Source organism: Balaenoptera acutorostrata, chromosome 10 (assembly GCF_949987535.1).
Source record: "Balaenoptera acutorostrata chromosome 10, mBalAcu1.1, whole genome shotgun sequence".
Classification (NCBI taxonomy): Eukaryota; Metazoa; Chordata; class Mammalia; order Artiodactyla; family Balaenopteridae; genus Balaenoptera; species Balaenoptera acutorostrata.
This window is the reverse complement of record NC_080073.1, coordinates 5,232,671-5,259,975: the sequence shown is the minus strand read 5'-3', so window position 1 is coordinate 5,259,975 and position 27,305 is coordinate 5,232,671. Positions and strand designations below refer to the sequence as shown.

Below are 27,305 nucleotides of genomic sequence, written 5' to 3'. Positions count from 1 at the left end.
GGTTGTGATGTATATATATACAATAATGCAGTCATTCATCCTGCCGTTTCTCTTCCTCTGTAGCCATCAGGTTTGGGCGGATGCCACAGGCCGAGAAGGAGAAGCTGTTGGCGGAGATCTCCAGTGATATCGACCAGCTGAACCCAGAGTCTGCTGATCTCCGGGCCCTGGCAAAACATTTGTATGACTCGTACATAAAGTCCTTCCCGCTGACCAAAGCAAAGGCGAGGGCGATCTTGACAGGAAAGACAACAGACAAATCAGTTAGTTCTCTTCTACTGTCTTCATTTGGGGTGGCTGGGTTTGTTGTTGTTGTTTTCCCTTTGAGTAAATGACTTACCATGTTACACACAGACACACACACACACATGCGGAATACCACTCAGCTGTTGGCTGGTACCGACCACAGGCTGAGTCTCAAACAGAGGAAAGGAAGTGTTTTCAGATAGGGTAAGTAAACATTTTGAAAAGGGAAAAACTCCTTCAAGTTCTCCTAATAAAATTTTTGAGAATAGTGTAAAAACGTACAGGTCATCTTAACTTGAACAAATGAACTCTGACCTCCCTCATCCCACCACGCTCTTTCAGGATCCGTGTCTTTTCTTGGCATCAAAATAACTGGCCACATCTATATGCCTTCAAACAGCTCTGCTTTTCTCTGGGAAGGGCCTGACCTAGGTTTGGAAAAGGTAGTTAATCCCATTATTATATCATTCAGAACTACTCAAATTACCTCTTAGAAGTTCTCCATGGGGTATAAAAATACATTTCAGATATTACATCACTTTTCTTTCCTTGCAGCACTGTCTTGATTATTCCTGGGAACTGGAAGCTCTGTCCTTTTATTGTGTGTATGAATTTTATCTTCTTGGAGGCTCTGAGCAGCCAGGGCTACCCCAATGCATTCTCAAACAACTGCAGGCACATTGATGACCACTGTTTAGGAAACCCAGAGTGGGTTATAATGGTGATTGAGTCAAGTTTTCCAAGAAGCAAAATTCTTCCCTGATAGGAAACTGAGAAAGCAACTTGGAATTATATTAAAACAAAATATAACTGTGCCTGAATTCTGGTCCCAATTCTGCCATCAACTTGCACTGTGACCTGGGTCACATCTCTGTACCGCAGCTTTCACAGGTAGGGTCTGACTCTGAGTATAATATCTGCAGCAGGTTCCTAGGGTAGTAAGAGCCACAGAACATTCAGAAGACACTGTCCCAGCCCTTGAAAGCCTTCTTATGCTGTCGTTTATTTTCAAATGAACCCCTGCATGAAAGGTGTGCGATTACTGGACAAAAATGTGTAACTCTTTCCGCACTCAGTTATGTTTTGGGAAAAGTTTTATCACCCGTTAATGTATTTTAATGACTATCTCAAGATGGGGTTTTTTTTCCCCCTTTTAGCTAAACCGTAAGAGTAGCATCAGCTAATAGAAAAAGAAAACTTCTGTGGGATATTGCTGCATAAAAAGCCAAATATCAAGAAGGGCAGTAGGTTTTCTGACAGTATTATACCTGTATCCAGTTGTTTATAATTTTTTTTAATTCTTGCATATTTATTATGTTCAAGACCCATGACCACCATACAGCTGCTATTATTATCCTCTTTTTAAAGATGAGGAAACTGAAGTCCAGAGAGGTTGAACGCTTTGCCCTGAGGTCACAGAGTTAGCATGTGGAAGAAGCGACACCAGAACGCAGGCCCTGTGCCTCCCACTCGAGTGCGTTCTCCTCCCTGAAGCCAGTCCTGCCCATCGGCCAGCAGTGGCCAGGTTGACATAGACACTGTGGAAGCTTCACCTTGGGAAAGCATTCTGAGTTACGCTTTATTTTTATGAATATTTAGAATGGCAGGAATTTTCCACCTTGTTCTGCTGTCCCAGTACATTCACAGTCAGGAAATTTTCCTTGTGCTGTTTTGTTCTTGAATTCTAGTGAGGAGGGCTACTGTCTTTCATAGGGCAGGGCTACGGAGTATAGGTCATGGTAAAGCTGAGACTACGTATTCTTTCAATGAAAAAATCAGGGCACAGCAAAACAAAAGCAAATGACCTCTCCATAGTTTATTTGACTACGGAAAGTAAACTGTGTTCATTTAAAGGTAGAGAAACAAAAGGCAGATCAGGGTGACACAGCTAAATAGGGTTAACAATTGAAGGCAGCTTGCGACAGCTCGCTGAGAGCCCATGTGGGACAGGGAGCCGAACTGGAGACCCTAAGCTGGGAGAGGTTTGATGACAGGGGGACAGCCCACAGCACAGTGTTTACTCCACAGTTTGCCTTGGGCCATTTAGTTTGCAGGAACTGCTTTCTCACCTTCTTTTAATCTCCCAGTCCAGACCTGCGGTCCACACTGGAAATCCTATTAATTTAATAGGACCTGAAAGATAAGAGGAAAGCATTTAAAAAACAAATTTCCTCGGTAGTCAAGATTTTAAATTTACACTCCCAGTGGCCAGCATACTGTTCTGCGTGTTACTCAGGGGCCCACAGCCCGATCCACTGTAAATCACTTTAAAAGCTCACTCCAGTTGACTCCTTGGCTCTAAATCTTTGAGTTGAAACTAAGGTAATTGTAGGCTTTTTATGGGGTAAATAGGTATTAAGCTCTTTTAAGGGAAAGGGCTGCAAAATGTTTGATTATAGGCTTCTCAAGTTTGTCCTTTTTCCCTCTGTAGTAACTAGGACTGTGCTTTGCCCGTAATAGTTACTCAGAATGTATTTGCTTAATTGAATTAAAAGCTGCTGCCTATGCCCTTTGAAATTCTGGACTTTCATCAGAGGGCCTCTAACCCAAGATTTTCTCACCAACCCGGGCACCGTTAAAGATCTGGGTAGAGGCAAAATTGCCTCTTGTTAGGGTCTGGGAAGGAAAAAGAGACTGGGCCAAATTAGAATAGTCCATCCCCTGATGACACAAAACTGCAATAGAATTGTTTGGCTCTCTCTTTTCTCCTTATCTTGCAAAATCAAATTTAGCACTAATGGAAAGAAATAGTTCAGAGAGGAATATGCGAAAGGGAAAAAAAATCAAAATGTGACTTCCAGTGAGACTAGAGATTTGTTCTTTATCTTACGTGGTCATGTTATTCATTTGATAGCATCTGTCTCAGGGCTGTTATGTTATCGCTTGGCCAGGACTTTTGAAAGTTAAGATTTGCATTGATAGGAGAACTTTTGCAGAAGTGTGGACTCTTGAGAAGGTGGGGGATGTGGAAGAGGGGCCGTGGCTGGTGCGATAGAGCAGTTTGCTTCTCACTGTACACCCTGCTTGAACTGATGTCGTTAGGGTTGGTTCAGTCAAGCATAGTGGGTGGATGACCAGTTACCCAGAACCTTTGGAAAAGGAAATGACTTTATTGAAGAGGCCATTCTTTAAATTCATCTTCCTGCTCATTTTAACCATTGCCTAGGCCCAGCTCCAGCATTTGCCTCCAGGCCAACCAGGGCTTCTCCCTTCCCCACTAAACTCTCTTCTATCTCTTATTCGCTGGTGCCACCTTGCAGAACAGAACAGATAAATGAACAGATAGATTAAATGCCCCTTCTCCCCTCCTATCTTTTTTTTTTTTTTTTTTTTTTGGCTGTGTTGGTTCTTTGTTTCTGTGCGAAGGCTTTTTCTAGTTGCAGCAAGTGGGGGCCACTCTTCATCGCGGTGCGCGGTCCTCTCACTATCGCGGCCTCTCTTGTTGGGAGCACAGGCTCCAGACGCGCAGGCTCAGTAGTTGTGGCTCACGGGCCCAGTTGCTCCGCGGCATGTGGGATCTTCCCAGACCAGGGCGCGAACCCGTGTCCCCTGCATTGGCAGGCAGATTCTCAACCACTGCGCCACGAGGGAAGCCCTCCTCCTATCTTTTTAACTTAGATATCATATCTTTGGGATATGATTGGCCCTACTTTCATTGTCTTGCCGCAAAGAATAATGCTTGGGAACTTTAGGCTTAGGGAAAGATGGGAAATGGAGTCAGTGGATGTGATCACCGGAGAAGAAAATTTAGGAGCACTAGGCCTTTTAGCCACCCTCAGATAGGAATGGAACCGACTCTCCGCACAGTCTACTTCCTTTTCAATGGCTTGTTCCAGCCCAGCCCCTTCTTTGAGAGAACCTACTGAACTCTAAAAACCACAGATACGCTAGAGCGAGGCTGCTTATCTCCTGAAGGCAACCTGAGAACTGAATGGACTTTGGAAGTTCCCAGTGTTTGACCACTCCCCTGATGGGATGATCGCACTGGGTGTGTCACTGTCACGTGATCCCACGTTTGTTGATGAACATAAACAGAGAGTGGTTTTCAAAAACCATCTTCAGTGCCATGGTTTGTCATAAAACAATAAATAGAAAAAACCCTTGGTGTGTCTGCCAACTTTTCACTCCATATCTGAGACGTGGTGAGGCCCTTCCTGGCTGCACTCTGCCTGCAAATAAGGAATAAAGCTTGTTATTTGTACTGTGTTGGACTTTGGGTCCCAGAGCATCCCATCGCTTATGACGGATCCCTGTGGGGTCACTGTTTGTATAATGACAGGAGCAAAGTGGTACCACCATAAAAACGGTCCTTGTAAATAGTGTGTGAAACGTGAGCCTTTCAGAGAGTGAAGCCAGTAGTGAAATGTAAACGTTTGTGAAAACAGCCCCGTACCCATTGAAATGTCCGCATCCTAAAATTTACAAGGGGCCGTCCCATCTGGTAACCCAAACTGTTGGAAAGATAGCTGTCCTTTTAAATCCGACACTTAACAACTAAACAAAGTGTGGTCTCTTTCCCCCTTTCACTGTGGAAAAAGCCTGAGTGAGCTGGAATTTGCTCCCCTGGGAAGAAAGATACCAAACAGACCCTCAGAGAAAAGGGCCTTTGGGAACCGCAGTATAAAGAGCAGGGTGGTAGTGCTGATTTGTTTCAATGGTGACTATAAAGAAGTTGGGCTCCTGGAATCACTAACCCGTATGTTCATATGAAAACGATAAATTTCTTTATTTCCAATACTGTCGGGAATATAACTAAAGCTATAACAGATCTGAACCAATGGTGTTCTTTCAGACAATAAATTAAAAAGATAATATTCTATGTAGTTAAGAAGAAAAGCATTTTCATTTTTTTTTCATTTTTAATGATTAGACTCAGTTGGCCAGTACCCTTGTTTGCCAGCTGAGTTAACATTTTGGCCAGCAATAGACTTTTCTTTAAGAGCTGTGGCTATGTGCAGGTTCATTAGAGTGTGAATAATTCTTCATTTTAAGTTTTTATTTGTCTTAAGTCTCTAAACCATGTAGGAAAACAAGATTATGTTTGAGAGACTTTCAAACTTAACTTCGATCACATACAGCACTTCATTGGCATCTCTAGGAAAAAATAGTTCAAAGGACACTGCCTCCAAGATCCCGGCATATAAGAGTTTAAAAGCTCCACTTCCTCCCAGAATAGTCATTGTTTTTAAAAAAGCAAAAGTGAGGAAGTCATGTAGAAAGCAACAGAAAGAGAAAAGAATTAGTCATGAGTGAGGAGATCTGGTTTAGGGTTTGCTATAAATAGCTGTTTGACTCTGGAAAGTCTCGAGTTCAGTTTTTTCATACATAGTCAGAGAATGATGATGTAGGTTATTTCTGAAGACCCTTTAGTTCTCTAAACTCCATGGTTCTCAACAAGAGGGAAATAGGAACGACAGGGGAGAAACCAGAAAGAAGTTGAGGAAACCTAACCAATGCATTTTGGATTAACATTCACCCACTGGAGCTAATCAAGGAGAACCATGTGTGTCTCACAAGATGAAAAGTCAGTCAGAAGTATAAAAAGAAAGAAGAAAAGAAGATGAAGAAGATAGGCCCTAAGAATTCAATTTTCTTCCTTGAGCCTTTGCTCTAATCTGTCAGGAAAACTAAGACTAGCAGGAGAGCCCCATGGGATGGGGCACACCTTTTTCCAGGCCAGTTTTAACTCTGACATGGTTACCAGGTGATTGAATTCTGCACTAATTTCAATCTCCCAAATTGGAGAAATCACCAGAATAATCTGTGCTTTCTTAGTTGATTTTCTCATTTATCTCCTCTAGCTTGCCGTTTTATTATTCAAAAGGAGCTGTAAACTTAGAGCATTCATGTATAATCACTAAAACAACTTGTATATTAAAATGCTGATGTTGTTGGACTACCAGGAAACAATATTGTTCTATCTGTCCATTCAAAACAGTAAAGTTTTATTACTCTACTTTGTTTTCATTGGTAAGCCAGCTTCCCCCATGATCTTTGTGTTATACATAGCAGGTGTGCTATAGATCTAGAACTAATTTTAGTTATCTATAAAAACAGTACCCTTAATTCCCATCCTGGTTTTGATATGTGGAGCCGTTTTTGAAAATCAAAACATATCAAAATAAATTACACTGGATGTATCTCTCCAAAGAAAACTAACTTCCTCTTACAGAAACCGTTTTGGGTCCCTGGAGAAACATTGTGTTCAAGTGCAATTTTCTTCATTCCATTCTGACCTTGTTCTGGTGTGTCCAAAATAGGAGAAGTACAAGCACTTATAACAGCCAAAGGCCCATTCACCATGAAGCTGATGAAGCTTCAGGGCCTCTCCCTTGTGCTGAGCCCCTTCCAACGCTCAAGAAAGGGCCTGAGCTATTTATTCTTATAATTTGTATTACTGAACCCAGCAGTTGTTGTAAATGTCCTCAACAATTGTGTGCATTTCAGGCCCCACAAAGCCTGGATCTATCCCTGATAACATCCTAGACATAATTAAGCATTCTTTCCTGTTAAGGAGAGATGCTTATCTAGCCATTTGATACAGCGTCTGAAGATAAATACATTGTTAGCCCCCAACTAAAAGTGTAAAATCATTAAGACCACATTTGAAGAGGATATGGTTCCTCTTAAAATGGCAGATCATCCAGTGATACGGTGCAAGCTAATAGAGAATGTAAGGCTTCCCTTTGCTTTGTAGAAAATACAGAAACATGGAAGTGAAGTACATTTTATGGGGAATATTTTACCAGAAGTGTAATGTTAAATTCATGATCCAAGATAAACTCCACTGGCTGAATTCCACCCGTGGTTTTAAGAGGTCAGCCCTCTGCAAACCAGGTGGGCCACTATCTCTTCGCTGTTTCAGGGTAAGGAGGTCCCAGTGTGAAATGTGCAAGTGAACTGTTTGCAGTCTAAGAATTGGTGAATTGGTGGCAAAGAAAGGCAGATCTCTGGGCACATCGTGTCCGGATCACTCTTGCAGTTTGACAGATCCGCATGGGGGTTGAAAGAATCTATGCAGACTTAAGAATTGCAACGAAAACAGCACAATCAGCTATGACGAGGAAAAACAAAGAAATCCACCTGGGATTCATTTGCATGTCAATACCCATAATTCTCTGCCAGTTCACGTTTTGAAAACGCTGAAGGGATCTTTTTTTTAAAAAAAGAAAAAACTGGTAATGGTTTGGCATGATGGTGGGGGCTGCTGATTCCTTTCTGTGTCCTTGAGTGTTTACTGCCAGGAAATCCTGACCAATGCCGATTGCCAAGGGGTTACCAAGTCACATTGTTGTTAAATTGAGAGAGAAAATTAGCAGGATTGTGCCCTATGTGCAACTCTCACAGAATTTCGAAAACAGGAACCCGGGGCTTTATATGAGGGGACAGGGGAAGTCAAGGGGAAGAGTCACAGGATGATTTATCAGGGCATAGTTCCAGATAAATTGCTTACATGGAGGTGGAAGAATTTGATGCATCCATTCTGTGCCAAGAAGCTGAGTGGTTGAGCTCATCCAAAAGTTGAAGTGGGCAGATCGAGGTACCGTCTTTTCATATCTGAAGAGGGGATAATGTTATATCCGTTGTTATTGGTACTCGTACAGGTGCAAGGGGGACTCTTCAGGTACCGTCAGATTCTCATGGCAGTAAAGAAAGCCAGGCTCTTGTTAACGTAAATTATAATACGCTACAAAACTCCTGGAGGACAGAAACCACCTCTCCCTAGGTTCTGTTAACGTTTTTCTCATGATGAGAATCTGGCATTCTGGAGAAACTTAGCACGTGTTAACTGAAGTGACTGTTTATCCACTCCGTCCTTTTTTTCTTCTCCCGTTAATAATATCAATCTGAAGTGGGAGACGGGGGGAGCGAAATGCCCAAAACATAGTAAGCACTCTTCACTCCTGGTTTCCTTGAAGACTTAGAGCCACCAGGCGAGCTTACTCTTGGGTTACTCACATCTGTCCTACTTTGTGGTTTTGTATTTGCTAAACAATACAATTGAAGTGAATTTGGGGGTTTAAAAAAGTAACAGTTTCTGGAATAACTCCAGTGAATGGTGTGGAAATAATAGGCAAGTTTGGAAATCTACTCAACATCGAAAACCCCTTAGTATTACTGTTATTTCCTTCAGTGTAGAATAGACTTCTTAGTTCGGTGAAGGGAATTCCCTGGCGGTCCAGTGGTCAGGACTCTGCGCTTTCACTGCCAGGGCCCGGGTTCAATCCCTGGTCAGGGAACTAAGATCCCGCAAGCCATGTGGTGCAGCCAAAAAAAAAGTTTGGTGATGATCATAGACTCCTATAGAGATTAATAGTCAGATTCTCTGAACCAGTGGGTCTTGAAGCTGGCTACTGCTGGCACTCATTGCATCTGCTTCCTCTTGCCGATGAGGAGAGAATTCTCAGCGTCTCTGCTCAAAAGAAATTTTATTTTTAGTATATCAAAGACTTCATGTTTAGTGGACATGTAGTATGCATGCACACTCACACAGATACACACACACACGCATACATCACAGACGCTACATCTGAGAAGTGCAACTAGCATATCCTCAAGAGAAGAGTTGCAAACTTGCAATGCAATCCACTCCCCTCAGTTGAGAAATTTCAGACCTAGGAAAGATAAATGACTTTTCTAAAGTCACGTAGTTTACCGCAGAACCAAAGCTGGAGCCCAGATACCCTCAACTCTTATTAGGGGTAACTCCTTATGGAGCTCAGTAGACCCACTATATATATAAAGTGTAGCCGCTTCTCATTCAGAGTAGCCTTGAGAGCTTCACATGGACCACAAACCTTTGGTTAATTCTATACGAGGAAATGAAAGAGAAAGATCATCTGTGACTAACACAACAGTGCTTTTGAAAGCAGCCTGCTGCAAACCTGAGTAACTGATAAATGTTTTATTGATTCTTGACCCTTAAGGATACATACTTTGAAAAATAAGTTTTTTAATTTGACACTTTTGCAGCTTTTACCCACAGGCCTTACACAGCTGCTCTTTCTGAAACAGATTGCTTCCAGAGCATTAAAAAAAAATGAAACAGACATTTTCTTGGCTCAGTATTTTTAATCTGCTTTCAGACTGATTTTTTTTTATAGTTAAGTGTAGTTTACATGCACACTGTGTTTCTTTCAAGATCTGAGTAGATTTATTCTATAATTGCAAGATTACTTTATGTCCAAGTGGGTCTGTTCAACCCTGAGTTGCTGAAATAATTTTTTTATTGAAAGAAGGTTAAAAACATATACCATTGAAAGCCAAAATAAACAGTAGATTTCGTATCATTTGAAAAATCAACAACAAAGACCCTCCAAACAACGGAAATTGGAGCTATTAGCCAGTCACAGGTAAGGTGTTGCAGTATAAGTGGAAGGAAAGGGAGGCCAATATTAGTGAAATATGTTTGGTCCCAGAAGACAATTTGGAGGATTAATCAAGACATGAGTATTTTCTCATTATTAATTAAGTGTTTTAGACTTTAAAGATTTTAGTTAGCAAAGCAAGTGTACATAAAGAAGCTGGGGTGGTGGTGACTGAATTAGAAATCGCCAACTCAGCCGTTTTCTCCCTTTTTTCTTTGCAGCCATTTGTTATCTATGACATGAATTCCTTAATGATGGGAGAAGATAAAATCAAGTTCAAGCACATCACCCCCCTGCAGGAGCCGAGCAAAGAAGTGGCCATCCGCATCTTTCAGGGGTGTCAGTTCCGTTCCGTGGAAGCTGTGCAGGAGATCACAGAGTATGCCAAGAGTATTCCTGGGTTTGTAAATCTTGACTTGAATGACCAAGTAACTCTCCTAAAATACGGCGTCCATGAGATCATTTACACGATGCTGGCCTCCTTGATGAATAAAGATGGGGTTCTCATATCCGAGGGCCAAGGATTCATGACGAGGGAGTTTTTAAAGAGCCTGCGAAAGCCCTTTGGTGACTTTATGGAGCCCAAGTTCGAGTTTGCTGTGAAGTTCAATGCACTGGAATTAGATGACAGCGACTTGGCAATATTTATAGCTGTCATTATTCTCAGTGGAGGTAAGCTGCTTCTTTGGATCTTCCGTGAAAGAGGGTGGCGTGGTGGTGGGATGGCTGAAAGAATTTGGACTTTCCTTAGTGTTAGGCTATGTGCCTTTTCTCTCTGCACTTGCCACACTTTTCATATGGAAAATGCCAATGGTACAATGCCATGGGAGTGTAACTACCTATGTGACGTACCGAGAAAGAATATTGTTGACTTTCTGTTTGAAGGCTGTGGGTAACTCAGGTAAATCAGGTACTTTTCTTTTATTCTTCAAAATATTTTTTCTAGTCAAATCCAAACATGGAAGACAAATGCCCTCTTCTCCTTTTTTTTCTCTTTATTGTCTTCTTCCTTTCCTTTCCAGAAGGCCAATCTAGTCTTCATGTAAGTAATGACATATATAACTTTGTAAGACAGTGCTCACTTGGCATAGAGAAAGCACCACTGTGTTTGTGATCAAATTATGGTCTGGCCCCAGCATCAGTGAGGTGTTACTTTGGATTGCTTTCCCAGGATCAGGAATCAAGGAACACACATTTACTGAGCCCTGTCTCCTCTCCCGTGTAGAGTCCTCTGTTGGCTCCCCTTGAAGAACCTTTGTGAGGTGGTTGGCTGTGATTAAGGTTGCAGTCTGAACCAAAGAACACCCAACAGAGAAATAAACTGAGTTGTTTAGCCAGTCATTGTACTTTTGGCCTTGCAAGGACATGATCTAACTAACCAACTCCGACAGCCAGGTTTTATACTAAATCCTACTTTCATTGGCCTTCCACGTTTCCAACTTGAGTAGAAGAAAGTTTTAGTGTCATCTCTCTAATATAAAGATTGTTTTCAAGTGACCAGTTTTCATGACTGAAATGGACTTCAGGCGAGCTTTTTGTGTGTATTCTACAGGATATCCTCTGTGCGTGAAAACTGATGTGTAGGGGACAGTGGTCCTACAGATGTAAGCTGTGTGTAACTAGACAGCCTGTTACAAAGAGCAGTCCTTTGTTGTCCAATTACTCCAGCGCAGAATGCTTCTGAAATCAGGTGCATGGTGTATCAGTGATGATAATAGTAGCAAACACTTATTAAGTACTTACTGTGTGCAGGAAGTGTTCTAGCCACTTCACACACATTCATTTAATTCTCACAACCCCAGTAAGGTAAGTACCGTTTTGCAAACAAGGAAACTAAAGCACTGAAAGGTTCAGTCACTTGCCCAGGATTACCCAGGCAGCAAAGATGGAGCCAGGATGATGAACCGAGGCAGTGTGGCTCTGGAGTCTACACTGATACTGCCCTTTACATGACTAGGGTGCGCATAGATAACAGCACAGCACAAGTTAAGTCTGAAGCAGCACCCCTTTTTTGTGCTACGTTCAATGGAACAAAAATACACTATCCAACATGTTTTGATATCTTGACGGAATCTACTTCTTAAACAAATTGACCCTTGATCATCTGGGATCTGTGATTAATTCAGCAAAGAAGAATGAGATTCCAGTTTATTTGAGGTCCACTGGGAGAAAAAGATTCAATTTTGGAAAACCAGATTAGAAAACAAGTTGGTATTGTTTTACTAGCTAATATTTTTAAGGCACATTTTATTTTTATTGAAAGTTGGAAATATAATTATTAACATGTGATATAGTTGTAAGATTTTTCCTAATCATAGTATACATACCATGTTTATATTCCTTTTTTCACTTAATCATTTTCTCATGCCACTAATACTCTTTATTAATATTTTTATTAATTTTAAAAATAAAAGTAATATGTGGTCATTTTATAATTCAAAGAGTACAGAAAGGTGAAAGTGAAAAATAAAGCTCTCTATCCTCAGAATAAAATAGGATCAACAGAGTTCTATTTCCCCTTACCAAAAAGTTTCTATGTATGTGCTAGCATATATACAATATATATATATATATATATATATATGCTACCATTTAAAAAAATTTTTTAATTGAAGTATAGTTGATTTACAGTGTTGTGTTAATTTCTGCTGTCAAAGTGATCCAGTTATACAGATATACATTCCTTCTTTGTATTCTTTTCCATCATGGTTTATCACAGGATATTGAACATGATTCCCTGTGCTATACAGTAGGAACTTGTTGTTTATCCATCCTATATATAATAGCTTACATCTGCTAATCCCAACCTCCCCCACCTCTGCTCCCTCTTGGCAACCACAGGTCTGCTCTGTATGTCTGTGAGTCTGTTTCTGTTTCATAGATAGGTTCATTTCTGTCATATTTTAGATTCCACATATAAGTGATATTATATGGTATTTGTCTTTCTCTTTTTGACTTAGTTCACTTAGCATGGTAATCTCTAGTTGGATCCATGTTGCTGCAAATGGCATTATTTCACTGTTTTTTATGGCTGAGTAGTATTCTGTTGTGTGCGTGTGTGTGTACACACACACACACACCCCTCATCTTCTTTATCCATTCATCTGTTGATGGACATTTAGATTGTTCCCATGTCTTGGCTATTGTGAATAGTGCTGTTATGAACATAAGGGTACATGTATCTTTTTGAATTATAGTTTTGTCTGGATATACGCCCAGTAGTGGGATTGCTGGATCATATGGCAACTCTATTTTTAATTTTTTGAGGAACCTCCATACTGTTCTCCATAGTTGCTGCACCAACTTACATTCCCACCAACAGTGTAGGAGGGTTCCCTTTTCTCCACACCCTCTCCAGCATTTGTTATTTGTAGACTTTTTAATGATGGCCATTCTGACTGGTGTGAGGTGGTATCTCATTGTAGTTTTGATTTGCATTTCTCTAATATATGCTGCCATTTTTAATGACTATAACGTATTTCATTTTATAAAAGACCATTACATACTAAATTATCTTCCTATTTATGTTTGGGTTGCTTATAATTTGTTATAAGAACCTATAGAGAAGAATATACAAAATTATGGAAAATGTGTTCTAAATTCCGCTGGAGTGATTCTTCTTATGTGTAAATTTCTGTTAACATTTCAGATTATTTTCTCATTCTAAATTACCAGAAGTAGAATTGCTGGGTAGATGCCTATGAACATTTTTAAGTCTTTTGTTTCATATTGCCAGATGGTTTTTCCGTATAGTTTGTACCAGTTTATATTCCTACCGCAGATAATAAGGGAGGCATTTGAAATAAGCCATTCAAAGATACTTAGTTTCTATCCAGGAAAGGTCTAGACAAGAAATAATCATGATAAATCAGGGCTTTTTGAACCTGAGCAATGGTGTCTTATGGGCACATAAGACAACAGTATGATTTCATCTAGAAAAATGCCATATACTGCCCATAACACACAAGCTAGATTATTTGAAAATCAGTGATTCAGTTAGGCCTTTAAACTTTTTCTAAATTGGTCAAAAATAGCTCTGAGAGTAACTTATTCAATTTAATAGATACTGCAGACTTTGGCTTTCAATTATGAAAATTAAAAACGGTATCATTTAAATGTCGACGCTGTATAAACAAGTTTCTTTTAGCGTTTCCCAGACTGTCTTCACAGTAGCCAATATCCAGAGTTCATTAGATCCTCACAACAGTGAAAGAAATCTGAAGATAGCTGCCAGTCATACATTCTTAAACGCTTATATCCGTGGTTATAATGAGAAGAAAACCCTGTGAATCATTTGAGACTTCCTTTAAAAAAAAAAACAGAATTTACCATTGACTAGTTCCCATATCACAAAAGACACATCCTTCCCTGATCAAAGTTTGCTTTTGTAGATGAAGCCAACCTATGGGCACTACATAAGAATGAATAAACTGGACCCCGTGTTTGTTCAACACCAAGGAATTTGATTCCCTTCTTTACCCAGAGAAGCTGGTTGGGTAGAGGCCAGAGAAAGAACTACTCCAGTCATTCCCAATCCAAAGACTGAGTTCCAAGGGGGATCAGTGTCCCAGTCATCTATAGATGGTGAAACCAACATCCCTGATTGTGGTTTATTGGAGTACAACATATAATTTGTTGTACAACATGTAATTTCTCAATTCCCGTCCTGGGTTTTCCAGAAAGGGAAAACATTCGTGCAAGCAAGAAGGTTTGGTCCAGTAAACAAATTTCTGATCCTGCTTATTCTTAACAAGAGGGATTATTTTCTCCTCTGCAGTTTATTCTGAAGCCTACAGATAGCTTTAGTGACTTGAGAGAGAAGCACTTTGGGCAGGGATCCCGGTGACCTCCTTCTAAGCTGGCCTTAGAATCACAGAAGAGTTTCATTCTGGTCAAGGCTATGAAGCTAGACTGAAGGGAAAATGGGGAGATGGGCATTATGTAAGAGTGGGGTTGAGGAGTGAGGTGGGGTGAGGGATTGGGGAGATTAAGGGCGGGGGATCCCCAGAGGACCCAAAGGGGATTTTTGGATGAAAGTACCTGATTTGACCCAACTAAGTATTTGCTGAGAAAACTGGAGTTGCAGTAGTAAAGATCACTGTCACTCAGCTTCAGTCCTAGAAACTGCTGATGCTGTTAGATTTGGTCCTTAGATTGGCCTGGTGTTCAGCATTTCTACTATTTATTCAGGTCGCAAACCACTTGCTGAGGAAGATGACCTAGTTCTTCTCAAGGTTTTCTCCTCTCTCCCTCTTTCTCCTCCGAGCTTCAGGCAAGAAGAATGAGACTAAAAAGAACAACATTCCAGAACCAAAGGACAGCACTTTGTCCCTTTCATTCTCTCACCAGATCCTGACAATTCTCCTGTATTTTCATTCTTATTCCATAGAAAGAGAAGAGAGAGTCATAGACTTAGGTGAGCTGACAACTAGTGAGGAGCGGTACTAGGAGGGAAACCCAGGTGTCCTCACTGTCACCTCCCAGTGTCTCTTCTGCCACCTGGCTGGCGGATGTGGTCAACTCCCTCGTTGTGTCGGTGGCCCCAACCTGTGGTCCCGTCACTGCTCTCCTGCAGGTCTGGCCCAGAGTCCAGAAGCACAGCTTCCTTGGGCGTGGTGATAAGGGAAGAACTTCCCTTGCCCGCTCTGGTCTCCCGCCTGGATGGGTGGCGTCAAGAGTAATCACACTGCCTCCAGCAAAGGGCATGCTTGCAGCTGGCACCACAGCCTCACGCCAGCCACACCAGCAAACTCCTCAAACCCACCAGCAACCAAGGCCAAGCAGAAAGCTCAGTAAAGCTGACAAGCCCCAGGACACTCCACTGGACACTTTGCCCCCTTGGGCGTTGGCTGTTTGCTGGAGAAAAGCTTAGGAGGGTTCCAGCTGGAACTCGGCAACAGGAAAAACAGGAAAAAGCTCTTTCTGTTAATTCAAAACAGTTTGGAATCCATTACAGTTCTTCCCAAACTTCCAAGATATGGGGAGGAAATTCACTGGATTTTACAATATATTTCTCGAGGCCGATTGTCATCGCCATCCTAATGACAGAGAAGCTGTAAATATTGGTGCAGCAGTCACAGATGGCAAGTCATGCAGCCCCTCATTTACCCTCTTGGGTCTGGCTGGGTTATACAAACCTCCTATATAGCAGTTCCTCCTGTTTCCAGCCGTCCCAGCCGTGTTCTTTCTCTGTGAAGCGATTTTGGACAGCTGCTCTTGGAGCGATCCTGTGCGTTTCTGCTGTTGAGTGGGCAGGGAGCATAGGGTACAGGAAGGGGGAATTGTTCACAGATGTACATGTACAGATCAAGGAAGAGTGGATATTCTGTGACAGTTGGAAAACTCCTAGACCTCTCAGGTCAATACCATGGAGCTCTGTTTCTTACCCTTGGTTCTGACTTATATGTGTATCAATATATACTTTTTAATTTGTTGGAATTAGAATAGAATCAAAGTACAGCACCTGGCCCAGAATAAGTACTGATACATCCTTGTTGAATGAATAATCATCAAATATTAATAATAATAATAATAATAGCTGCCATTGATTGAATACTTCATTGTGGACCAGAATAGATGCTAAGCACTTTACCTACATTCTGAATCTTTGTTTAATTTTTCCTGCAATTTTAGAAAGTCTCTCATTATCCCCATTTTATAGATGGAGAAAACAGAAGTTTAGAGAGATTAAGCAATTTTCCCAAGGTCACAGAGCTACTAATCGGTGAGGCCAAGGTCTGATCCAATCTGACCTTAAAACGGATGCCCTTTTGTGTATTGAGATGTGGAAGCATCCCAGTTCCTTACCTTGGACTTGGGGTTCTTTGGCAGTTATCAGAAACTACCCATTTCCATATTGCCGCCAAGTATTTTCATCAAGAATTTCCTATTATAGTCCAGATATTACTTCCTGCTTTCCAAAGCCCTTCTCAAGACACCACTTGTACCTGACTGCCTAACAAAATTACACCCCAGGTTTGAGAACTGTTCTGGGACGGAACAGAGCCCAGTGTTAATGCCGAGACTGGTGCTGGTTCTCCCATTTGTTCCGGTAGCACAGCCCCCGTTCGCAGAGCTCCCTGCAAAAGCTGACCATAAGCTTTAAGTACCTAAGTAAATATGTCCGAGCTTAATCACATTACATCTTATAGCAGGTTCCGATGGAGAGAAGTGGTTGCAGGAAAATTTGTGCGAGAAATTTAAAATTGTTACAATACTTTTCAGTACCTTAATTTCTTCCTGCGCTTCGGAGACAATCCAAAGGTCACTCCTCCCATTTGTGTACAGGGAACCCCTCCCTCCAGCTCAGAGAGCACTAAGGATCCGCCGGACAGAGCGGGAGGGGCTCTGGGCTTGTGGGTGTCCGTCTCTCCTCCCCATCCCTAACTGCCCTCCAAAATCTTGAGGATAGTGACAGCTCGTGTGTAATCCTTCCATTTTACTGCAAAGCTGTTTCTACCAGTTAGAATGGACAGCCGAGCTCTCCTCTGGAGCAAAAGATAGAGGGCACGTGCCTGAGTGGGCCTGTGCTGTTCTTGAGGAAACCCCAGCTCAGGGGGCCTCTGATTCTCCACAGCCCAGTGGCCCCCATGTCTTCGTTGTCTGTTGGCATCATCCTTACTAGTTAACTGGGGGGAGACAAAACCAAAAATATTTGAAAACTGAGGTATTAAACATACTGTGAAGAACAAGAGGCCAACTTTCTTCCATTCTCCTGTGGCAGTTAAATATTCAGCTACTTTAACCGTACAGTGTTTTTGGACAAGACTTAGGCTGGGGTCTGAGTGGTAAAAGTTGTTTTTCTGACTGTTCTCGTGATATTGAGAATAAACACAGACATCTGATTTCTCATGTGACTGAGCCTTGAGCAGGGCAGTTGAAGAGTGTTGATTACATCGTTCATATCTCCCATCTGGCCCATGATTGTGTCAGAGAGTACTTGCCTTCATTTATTAATTGAAAACTATTGAATGGGCACCTGCTCCGTGTCTGCATGGTGTATGGCGCTGCTCTCTTCGCCTGCTCTTCTGGTCCCCCCACTGTGCTGCCGTGACCGGCGGGCAGATCCTGTCAGGTGGCCGGGATGGCTTTGAGTAATGACTCAGTGTGGGTTATCTAGAAATGTCCCATTAGTTCACTCTTCTCATAACCTCACAGACTTGGTTTAGACAGAGGGAGGTATATTTATAAGTTCTCAGCTGGCACCCAAATTCTCAAAACCAGAGAACTGGGGGTGGGGGTGGGTAGGGAGAAGAGAAACACACTAGAATCATCTGAGAAACTTACACTACACACAGTCGCGTGCACGCACACAGAGGCTTTTGTCATTTGTGGAACATTGAAGCATCTTTATCTGTGACTGCTTCAGAGATAAAATCCCCTCCTCACCCCAGGCCTGGTAGGCTGGGATCATTCGCTGTACTTGACCTCAGAGACAGACATGGGCTTGAAAGCCAAACTGCTGAGTCATTCCTGTCCCCACACCAGCATCTTGGAAGAGGCTCAGTCAGCCAGTCAGTGGGCCGCTTTGGGGAGCACTTTATCATTTTGGGTTCTCACAATGTGTGTTTAAACTCTGGGTGACCCCAGGCAGACTTCCAGACTGGCACGGCACTCAGACAGATCCTCCGCAAGTGAGGAAGAGTGAAACCGGCCCTGGTTCCAGAGGCCGGCGCAGGTGGTGAGGAGCCCCGCGCTCCCGGGGAGAGCGCGTGCCCCCAGGGTCCCGCCGCGTCACCCATCGGTGGACCAGGAGAGGCAGGATGGGGCGGTGGGGGACTGTGGGCTCCCCAAACCCCGCACCCCACCACTTCCTAGATGTGTGACTTCAGGCCGTTATTTACCTGCCTGAGCCTGAATTCCTTATCAGTTCCGTAAGTAAATGAAAGAACATTATGTGAAGCCTCTGGCACAATGCCTGGGACGTGGTAAGCACACAAGAAATGCTCGTTTTCCCTCTTCCCTGTACTGTATAATGTGAAGGAGCTCCACACAACCCTGCCAGTCAGATTGCTTGAAATTTCACCAATAGCATTCTTAAAATCCCTTAGCACCATATAAATACTCCTAAGGAGATAGCAGCTAATCCCTGTATCAGCTATCACTTTAAGGGGATTAGCTGTGGATTGAGAACAAAACCCCGAGGGACAGAGATACTGGAGGGAGGGGAGGGAGGGGAGAACTCTGGGCCCTGCTGCCCCTGAAGGAGGCGCCGACGAGCAGGAGTGTGGTGGGGAATTCTGTAAAGTTTGGGGCACATTATGTGTTAAGAGGTCATACTTAGAGGTTGGAGATCACGCCTATGTTTTGAGATCACAGGTTCTTCTCCAAGAGGTTGGAAAGGAAGACGTGGGGGGAGGGGAGAGGTGCAGAGAACAAATCCTTGGCCACTTTTTATTTTGTTGACTCCCTTTGGCTTGCCGTTGGCATTTCTAGAGGTTGAGGAAGCAAGGGAGAGTCATTGGATTCGGAGCATGAGTGTGTCAGGCGTGATGGGGGAGAAGAAAGCACTCTCCATCTTTCCACTCGAGCCTGGTTCCTCTACCTCCCAGTCTTGATCAGAGCTGGTGTGGGACACAGAAGGGGCAGAAATTTATCTGCATCCCTCGGCTTGAGGGGGGCCCGCTGCTCCCCTGGGGGGGACACGGGGAAGGGGAGCAAACCATGGGGCTGAGCTTCACTTGAGTGACCACAAATGACCAGAATGAGGGGACCCAAACCCCTGGTGAAAGGAGGTAGGAAAGATAGGACTTCCCAAGGGCAGGACGGAAGTCTCCGGTCCCGTTTCCATTCTGAAAGAGCTGGAAATAAAACGGGCCCCACGCTCCGTTCACAGCAGGTGCCGTTGAGAGATGCAACGAGCTTTGAACGCTGCAGAGAGGAAGCGCTGCCCACCTTGTTACCAGATACTTTTGTGTTCTGTGCTGTAGGTGGGGAGGTGGCTTTTGGAGGTGGTAGTTGAGCATTTGAGGTGAGGGGACTTGGTGTGCAATTGCTACTTAATGGGCAGATAGAAGAAAATATGGCCTGGGCTTGGTTTCATTGTGGTGGTCATCCGCGCCCTCCATCCTAGCCAAATAATACGTGTCATTGCTGTGTCACTTTGCGGTTGTCATTTGGACACAGACAGAGAAAGCATTTATTTAACTTGTTTAACAGGGATATGTTAGAACGGGACCACTTCAGAGGGAAGGACTCCACTAGCCACACGTACATTCGCGGCAGACATGATTGTCACCGATGATCTTTATCTGTTCGGTACAAGATCTCTGTTCTGTTGTTCCCTTTCCCTGATAGCAGCCATCAACCACATTTCTCCCCAAATCATCCATTGTTCACACTTCTGATTAATTTCGGCTGGCCTTGCTAGGATTCTAGACACCACATCCCCAGCAAGGTGCAGTCCCAGGAGTGGAAAGGGAGAAGCATCTAGAAGGCGGGGTGGAGAAGAAGGGAGCAATTAAGGGAGAAAGAATAGGAAAGATACAGAGAAGACCCAAGAGCATCGCAGCAATGAGAGGAGGAGAAAGAAAAGAGGCACGTTGGATTGTACTGTTCACTAGTGCGAATAGAAATAGCTAACTTCCCATGTGTCAGACGCTGCTCTGAGCACTTTCCATCTAGTAACTCATTTCATCCTCTTGACAACACTGCGAGCTAGATTACTGTCATGTCTCCATCTTTTAAATGAGGAAACCAAGGTACAGAGAGGTTAAGGAACTCGCCCGAGACTACCCAGCAAGTAAGCTACCTCAGGCCAAGGCAATCAGAGTCTCTCAGGATGGGACCCAGGTATTAGTTTGCGTGTTTTTAATTTCCCCATATGATTTCAGTGTGGAGGCAGAGTTGAGAATCAAGCCCGCACTCAGTCAAGCCCCGGTTCAAATTTAAATATGAAAAGAACATGTGAAACTTTCTTAGGTTATTTTCTCTTAGAGGTAGGATGGTGGGAGGGAATTGCTACAGGCCATACCAGTTTACCAAAGACAGACTTGGATGAATTCAGAGTTTTGCCTAATGCGCCCCATGATCCTGATGGTTAGATCAGAAAAGGACCGCAGAATCCCTAACACCATCTCTAAGGAAGAAGTGAATTTAGGCTCGGGGGCTTCTCTGTTTCATCATTGTTCTCAGTCTTGCTTACATGTGTTCAACTACAGGAATGAGAACTTGCCCAAAACCCCAAACGTGTATCTGCATCAGGAATCATTTTCTCATGCTCCTGAATTTATGCTCTACCAATAACAGCTCAGAAACCTCCCATTTCCCAACTGCATACATGCCACCCCACCCCTGCTTACGCTCCGGACCCCATTCCTGTGGAAACTGCCTCTATCTGAACAAACACAGAGAATAGTAATATGTTATAAAGCTCCTTTACCTAACTCCTTCTAACCATGACCTTAGGAAAGAAACACCACTGTTGCCTTGAAAATTCAGCCAAAACCCAGAAAGATAAGATGACTTGTCCAAAGTCACATGGAAGCTAAGTGGAGGAGAGATGAGATCAAGTCTTCAGTTCCCAAATCCACTCCTCTTTTTAACACATCTGTGAACTTAGGAAGCAACGGAATAAAAGGAAATTGGGGAGCAAGAGTAAAAGGAAGTGAAATGCAAAGTGCGAGCTCCCGGGAGCTCCACCTCCCTTCAGTTTCAGCCCACACCTGAGCTAAGTTCTTCCATTGCCTTCGGATCAATTTATAGCTGCCCAGCTATCAGACTTCTTTTTCCTAAATGCCCTGGGTACAATCCTTTTCAGATTTGTCTCCATCAGAAAGATATCCAATAGGAAAAGACTGGGAACAGCATGACAGCAGCAACTAGAAAAGAAACAAAACCACGCGCTTTGGTTTTTCTGCATCTCCTTCAGGAGATGCCTCTGTGGCCATCTGGTTCCCTAACTGAGACCCCTCCTGAGAAAATCTGGTCTAGGGAAATGCCTGGCCCAGGTGGGCAGATCCCAGGAGGGTCCAGAGAATTTGAATCTGCTTCAGATAAGCTCTTCACTTAACAGAACCAGATCTGGATAAGATGGGAGCTTTGTAGATTTGCCCACAATCAACAGTGCTCTCTAATCAATTCCAGCGCTGCACGATGGGGACCGGAAAGGTTTCTTTCCCAATTCTTTGCAGCCTGGGGAGTAAGGAACCGGTAATTGACTCCAGCTTCCTCGAGTGTTGGGTCCTGGAGCCTGAGTCAGCACGCACTTTCCCAAAAGGGCTTTCTAGGCAACCTAGGGCCAATGAAGAGGGTCCCTGGACCCTGATCCTATTCCAGACCCCAACTCTAACCCTCAGCAAGGTGTTGGGAGAGGACCTCAGACCAGCCTTCTAAGAACAATACCTTAGCAGGCCCTGGGCCGATGGGAAAGGGAGAGGGAAGAGAAGGGACCCAGGACGGCTGGGTCTTTAGACAGATTTCTATGGTACGTTTGTGGTGCCCAGCTGAGCTCAATAAGTGTTCAAGTGTGAGCAGAAGGAAAGTGGAAAGAGAAAGACAGGCAGGGGAAGCAGGGAAGGCCTTGGCGCTGACTGGAGGGTAAAGGGTGGGGACAAGCCTGACAAATCCCTTTTGCCCTTGACCCTAGGGAGTGCTTAAGACCAAAGGAAGCTTTTTTGCTTTTTAAATAAGCCAAATGTTTTAAGTTTAATGTGTAAGCCTGTTGATATACTTTTCTAATTAGATTTTGAGTTAATTTCCCCAGTTCAATTATGTGACTTTTGTAAAGGGAATTACAAATAAGAATAAAGCTTACAACTTTTGAACTAGGGTCTTAGAGATATCTCTCTAATCCAGACCTTTCCGTTTACAGAGGAGAAAACTGAGGCGCAGTGAACTTGATCAGTTTGCCCAAGGTCACAGAGCTGGTTAGTGAGAGACCTAAAAGTAGAACAGACCACTTTCCCACTCTCCTGCACTCCATTCTTGCCTTGACTGAGGCTCAGTAAGGGCGACAATGGGACAGATCTGTAAATGATCTAACTTGTCACTAGAGAAAATATAAATCAGTGGCCACAAAATTTCAGCCAAACTTCATCTGTCACATCATAAAAAATAACTTGCCAAAGAGAGGTTTGAAAATCCAAACCAGATCCTTCTCCACTCCTAGAGGGAACAGTTCCATCGTACTGCACGGCAGCCAAGTGTTTCCAGCAAGCCCGATACGCTGCATTTGAGGCTTTGCTTGTTTGAACTGTCACGATAAATGAAACCTAGCAGATTAACATAATCTCCTCTGCAGAAGTTCTGACCCCACGGATGCTGCTCTAGAGGAAGGAGGAAGGAGAAAAGGCTCTGAGGAGCCCGGGCCCCAGGGAGCAGCGGGTCTGCACAAGGGTGTGGGGTCCCCGGCCACAGAGGAGCCACACCGACGCCTCGACACAAAATGCTGCCACTGCCAACGCACATGCGTTTGCTGTCCAGTCCAGGCCTTTGAAATCTGGCACGTCTGTTCAGGGGGAGGATCGGCAACCATTAAACCCAAGGCACCAATCCAGGATCTGGTTTTCCTTGAAGTGTCAGGGGGTTTCATTATTGCATAGCAACTGTGAGAAAGGACAACTCCTCCAGGGGTGTGATTCTCTAGGCCAGGACTAAATCATCTGTTTCATTCTCAGAAGCTGGAGATTCTTGCTAATGTTTCCAAAATTAAGTGCTGAAATTAAAAAAAAAAAAAAAAAAAATTACTCCAGTCAATGGGAGATGTTAGAGAAGTTGAGGGGAGAAAATCAAACTACAGGTAACTTTTCTGTCTGTAATTTAAAAAAAGAAAAAAGAAAAAAAAAATGTAAGAGCATGTTTAGAGTTCCGACAATCCCACCTGAGATCATTCTCACATTGCTCTCCTGTGTCTCACCTCAGCGGCTAAAGGTTGCTCGAGTTTACTGAATACAGGAAAACGCTATTTCCGGAGGCTTCTTCTTTGTGCATTGATCCTGCCTTCAGGCTTGTTCACCAACCAGAAGAACTGTACTTTTCAATTCAGGACTCTTGGCTAGAAAAGCCTTCTCACTCATAAACTCAGCCAACTGAGTGCTTCCTGTGTTTCCACTGGAGCCTCAGAGATGATCAAGACATAGTCTCTGCCCTCTGATCTCTCGTGGCCAAGTAGGGGAGATAAACAAGAAAATCAGTACCTATAATACAAGGTAATAAGAGTTAAGAGTATAGCATTCGGAATCAGATTGAAATTTCAGCAGTGCTGTTTACTAGCAAGTGGCAGATCTTGGGCAGGATTTAACTCCTTTCTCTAAATCTTCATTTTCCCCTCCTTAAAGCACTGACCTCATGGAGTTATTGTGGAGATTAAATGATATATTGTATATAAAGCCCTCAGTACAATTTTTGGGAAATGATAACCACTTAATAAATGTAATCTATCAGGACAGTAGCAATTGAGGTGTTTGTAGGATGCTATGAGGACCAGAGAAACGGGATTGGAAGAACAGGGGCAAGGAAGGGATGATCTCCAGGAAGGCTCCAGGACATAAGGACACGGGCTAGATTTTGAAGAGTAGGTTGAAGTCAGTAGGATGGTTGGAGGGAAGGTGAGACTGCTCCCGGCAGGAGGAACAGAACGTGCCTAAGCACAGTTATGACAGAATGTAGGATGTTTGAGGGACTTTGTGTGGAAAGGGCTTAAGCAAAGGCACAATGATAAACGGAGGCAAGACAATGAGGAACATTAAAAAGGGAAGTAAAAACTTTTATACAGTGCTTTAGTTTACAGTGAAGGGGAGAAGAGTTAAAATGAGAAAAAGAGGGTGATTGGCCTTCAAGAGCTAAAATTTGGAATCAGTACAAGGTATCAAGTGAGTGACCTGAATGTCATACGTAATCTCTGCGCCCCTCTGCTGAGCCTTAATGAGAAAACCTTATATTCTAACCAAACTTAGAAATTAGAAAAAACAAAAACAAACACTCAGACTTTCCACTTGGAAATCTAAAAACATGTCTCTATATAACTCTTAGATTAAAAGTGAAATCAAAATAGTAAAACAGACTATTTAGAAAAGAACTGTGAGAGTATGATTTACCAAAGCCTATGGGGTGAAACAAAAGTGACCCTCAGAGGAAATTTTAGAGCCTTAAACTCATCTATCAGAAAATAAGAAATACTGAAACTAAGTGAATTAAGCATTCAACCCAAGAAATGAGAAAAAGAGGAAAGAAAAAAAAAAACCTAAAGAAAGTTAAAAGAATGAATTAGCTAAATTGAAAACAAAAGGCAATTTTCAAAAACAGAGTTGATCAGTAAAACCAGAAGTTGTGCTTTTTTAAAAAGCAAAAAATAGATGAGTCTTTGGCAAGTCAAAGTTTTAAGTGAGACAGTACACAAATAAAGAGCATTAAGTTAAAGGAGGTATATATAAAAATAATAAAAGAGATTCAGATTCTAAGAGAATATTATATACAACTTTATTCCAATATAAATTACTAAAATTTTCCTTTATAAGTAGTAGAAAACCTGAATAAGTTAAAAGCTATAGGAGGAAAATTAAAGATAGTTAAAGATTTACCACCAGGCTCAGATGGTTCTGCAAATAAATTCCAAGAAACCATCAAGGAATAGATCATCACTACATAGAAACAGAAGGAAAACTTCTCAACTCAGTCTATAAGACTAGTTAACATTTATTACCAAAATAGGCAAAGGGTAGCACACACACAAAAAAAGACTCTGGACCAATCTCACAAATTTAAAAACCCTAAATAAAATATTAGCAAACAAATGCAAGAGTATAAGAAAATCTATTAATGTAATTCACTACACTAGATTAAGATAAAACCATATGGTCATCACTCTAGGTAGAAAAACTTTAAAACATTTGATGAAATGCAACAACATTCCTGACTAAAACAAATTAAACACTTTAAAACTATTGGAGAGCCAGGAGAAAAACCTATCCACCATAATCCAGTAAACATCATACTTGTGGTAAACCAGTAGAAGCATTTCCTTCAAGGTTAGGAATAAAACAAGAATGCCTCCCAACACTACTATTATTTAATACCATACTAGCGACATTAGCCAATGCAGTATGGCAAGAAAAAGAAATGAGAACTATAAACACTGGAAAAGAAGAAATAAATAAAACTATGATTATTTGCAGATGCAATTGTCTGTCCAAAAAATTTTTTAAATCCGTGATAAAAAACTATTTGAATTGACAAGAGTGAAACTGGAATAGATTCAATATAACAAAGCCAATCATTTTTTTCTAAACATCAGCAGGGATACATTAGAAAATGTAATGAAAAAGAAGTATAGAATACAAGAAAGTAAAGAAGTAAAAGTAAAGAAGAATACTAGAAAGTATTTAAGGTTGAATCTAAAAAGATCTACATGAAGCAAAAACATTAAAAACTTAAAAGTAATTTAAGCTCGCCATTTAAAAGTTCAAATAAGGAAAAGTATAAAGAAGAAAGTGAAAATTACCTGCAACCTCACTAATCAGAAGAAGCCTATGTTAAAATTTGGTCTGTCCTTCCCAAGTGTAACAGTATTTGAAAACTATGTCTTGTCTCTTCGAAAATGCATGAGCTATATTAAGCAAAAAGAAGACAAAGTTTGTGTTAAAAGTGTATTTAAAGTAGTGGTAAGAAAATAAGTAGAGGTTATAAAACATAGACTCATCAGGACGGAACAGAAGTTGAAAATGAGATTTCTGAGTGAGTAGAAACATGCCAGCAGAAGAGTCCCCCGTCTGGTGAGACAGTTGCCTTGCCACCCTCTTCTGTCAACTGGTCACACAGATTTAGTCTTGGCCAGGAAGAGAACGGCCCTGGAAAGAGCTTTGATAGTCTTGGTTTTCATTCCATTCTCTTCGTATGCAGTTCTTGCCCACTATCTGCTTTCCCTCCCTCCATACCCTATTTTAGAACCAAAGCAAAACCAACAAAAAGTGAGTTGTTTGGCTGAATATGCCTCAGATGTGGAGCCAGAGAATTTTGTAACTGAACCTGCTGTTCTGTCTTCCATTTCTGCTCCCCCAGACCGCCCCGGTTTGCTGAATGTGAAGCCCATTGAGGACATACAAGACAACTTGCTGCAAGCCTTGGAGCTGCAGCTCAAGCTGAACCACCCCGAGTCCTCTCAGCTCTTTGCCAAGTTGCTCCAGAAAATGACAGACCTCAGACAGATTGTGACAGAACACGTGCAGCTGTTGCAAGTAATAAAGAAAACAGAGACGGACATGAGTCTTCACCCGCTTCTACAGGAAATATACAAGGACTTGTATTAGCAGAGAAGTCCGAGTTCACTGACAACATTTTCCTTCTTCCAATTGCACTATTATTTTGAGGGAAAAATCTGACACCTAAAAAATTACTGTGAAAAAGCATTTGAAAAAGAAAAGGTTTTAGAATAATAGATCTATTTTATGCATATTGTTTATAAAGATACATTTACAATTTACTTTTAATATTAAAAATTATTACATCATGAAATTGCTGTTGTATTTGAAGACTGAGTCTGCTGTGTTCCCCACTCCACCCTCCAGGCTTTTTTTCCTTTTATCTCCTCCCCCTTCCTTCCTTCCTTCCTTTTCTTTTTCCTTTCTTTTGTACACATGTGAAACACTATGAATGGAATTGCTGATCAATTTTCATTCTCAGTCAAATAATTTTTTATACTCAATTTACAACTTTTCTGAACCTTCTATCTGCTTTAAAAATCACAACTAAGAATGG

The 27,305-nt window shown here is 42.2% G+C and overlaps 1 protein-coding gene across 3 annotated transcripts in view; it reads left to right on the top strand.

The window, feature by feature from the left end:
- Positions 1-27,002, top strand: part of PPARG (peroxisome proliferator activated receptor gamma) — a 130,468-nt gene extending 103,466 nt beyond the window's left edge. For 2 of the 3 annotated variants that reach the window (XM_057555687.1, XM_057555688.1), the window contains exons 6-8: positions 64-263; positions 9,836-10,286; positions 26,610-27,002. In XM_057555687.1, the coding sequence (XP_057411670.1) occupies positions 64-263; positions 9,836-10,286; positions 26,610-26,857 (899 nt within the window). In that variant the 3' untranslated portion in view covers positions 26,858-27,002. The remainder of the gene's footprint in view (positions 1-63; positions 264-9,835; positions 10,287-26,609) is intronic. The other variant, XM_028169099.2, reaches the window with a different exon arrangement.
- The last annotated feature ends 303 nt before the right edge of the window (positions 27,003-27,305 follow it).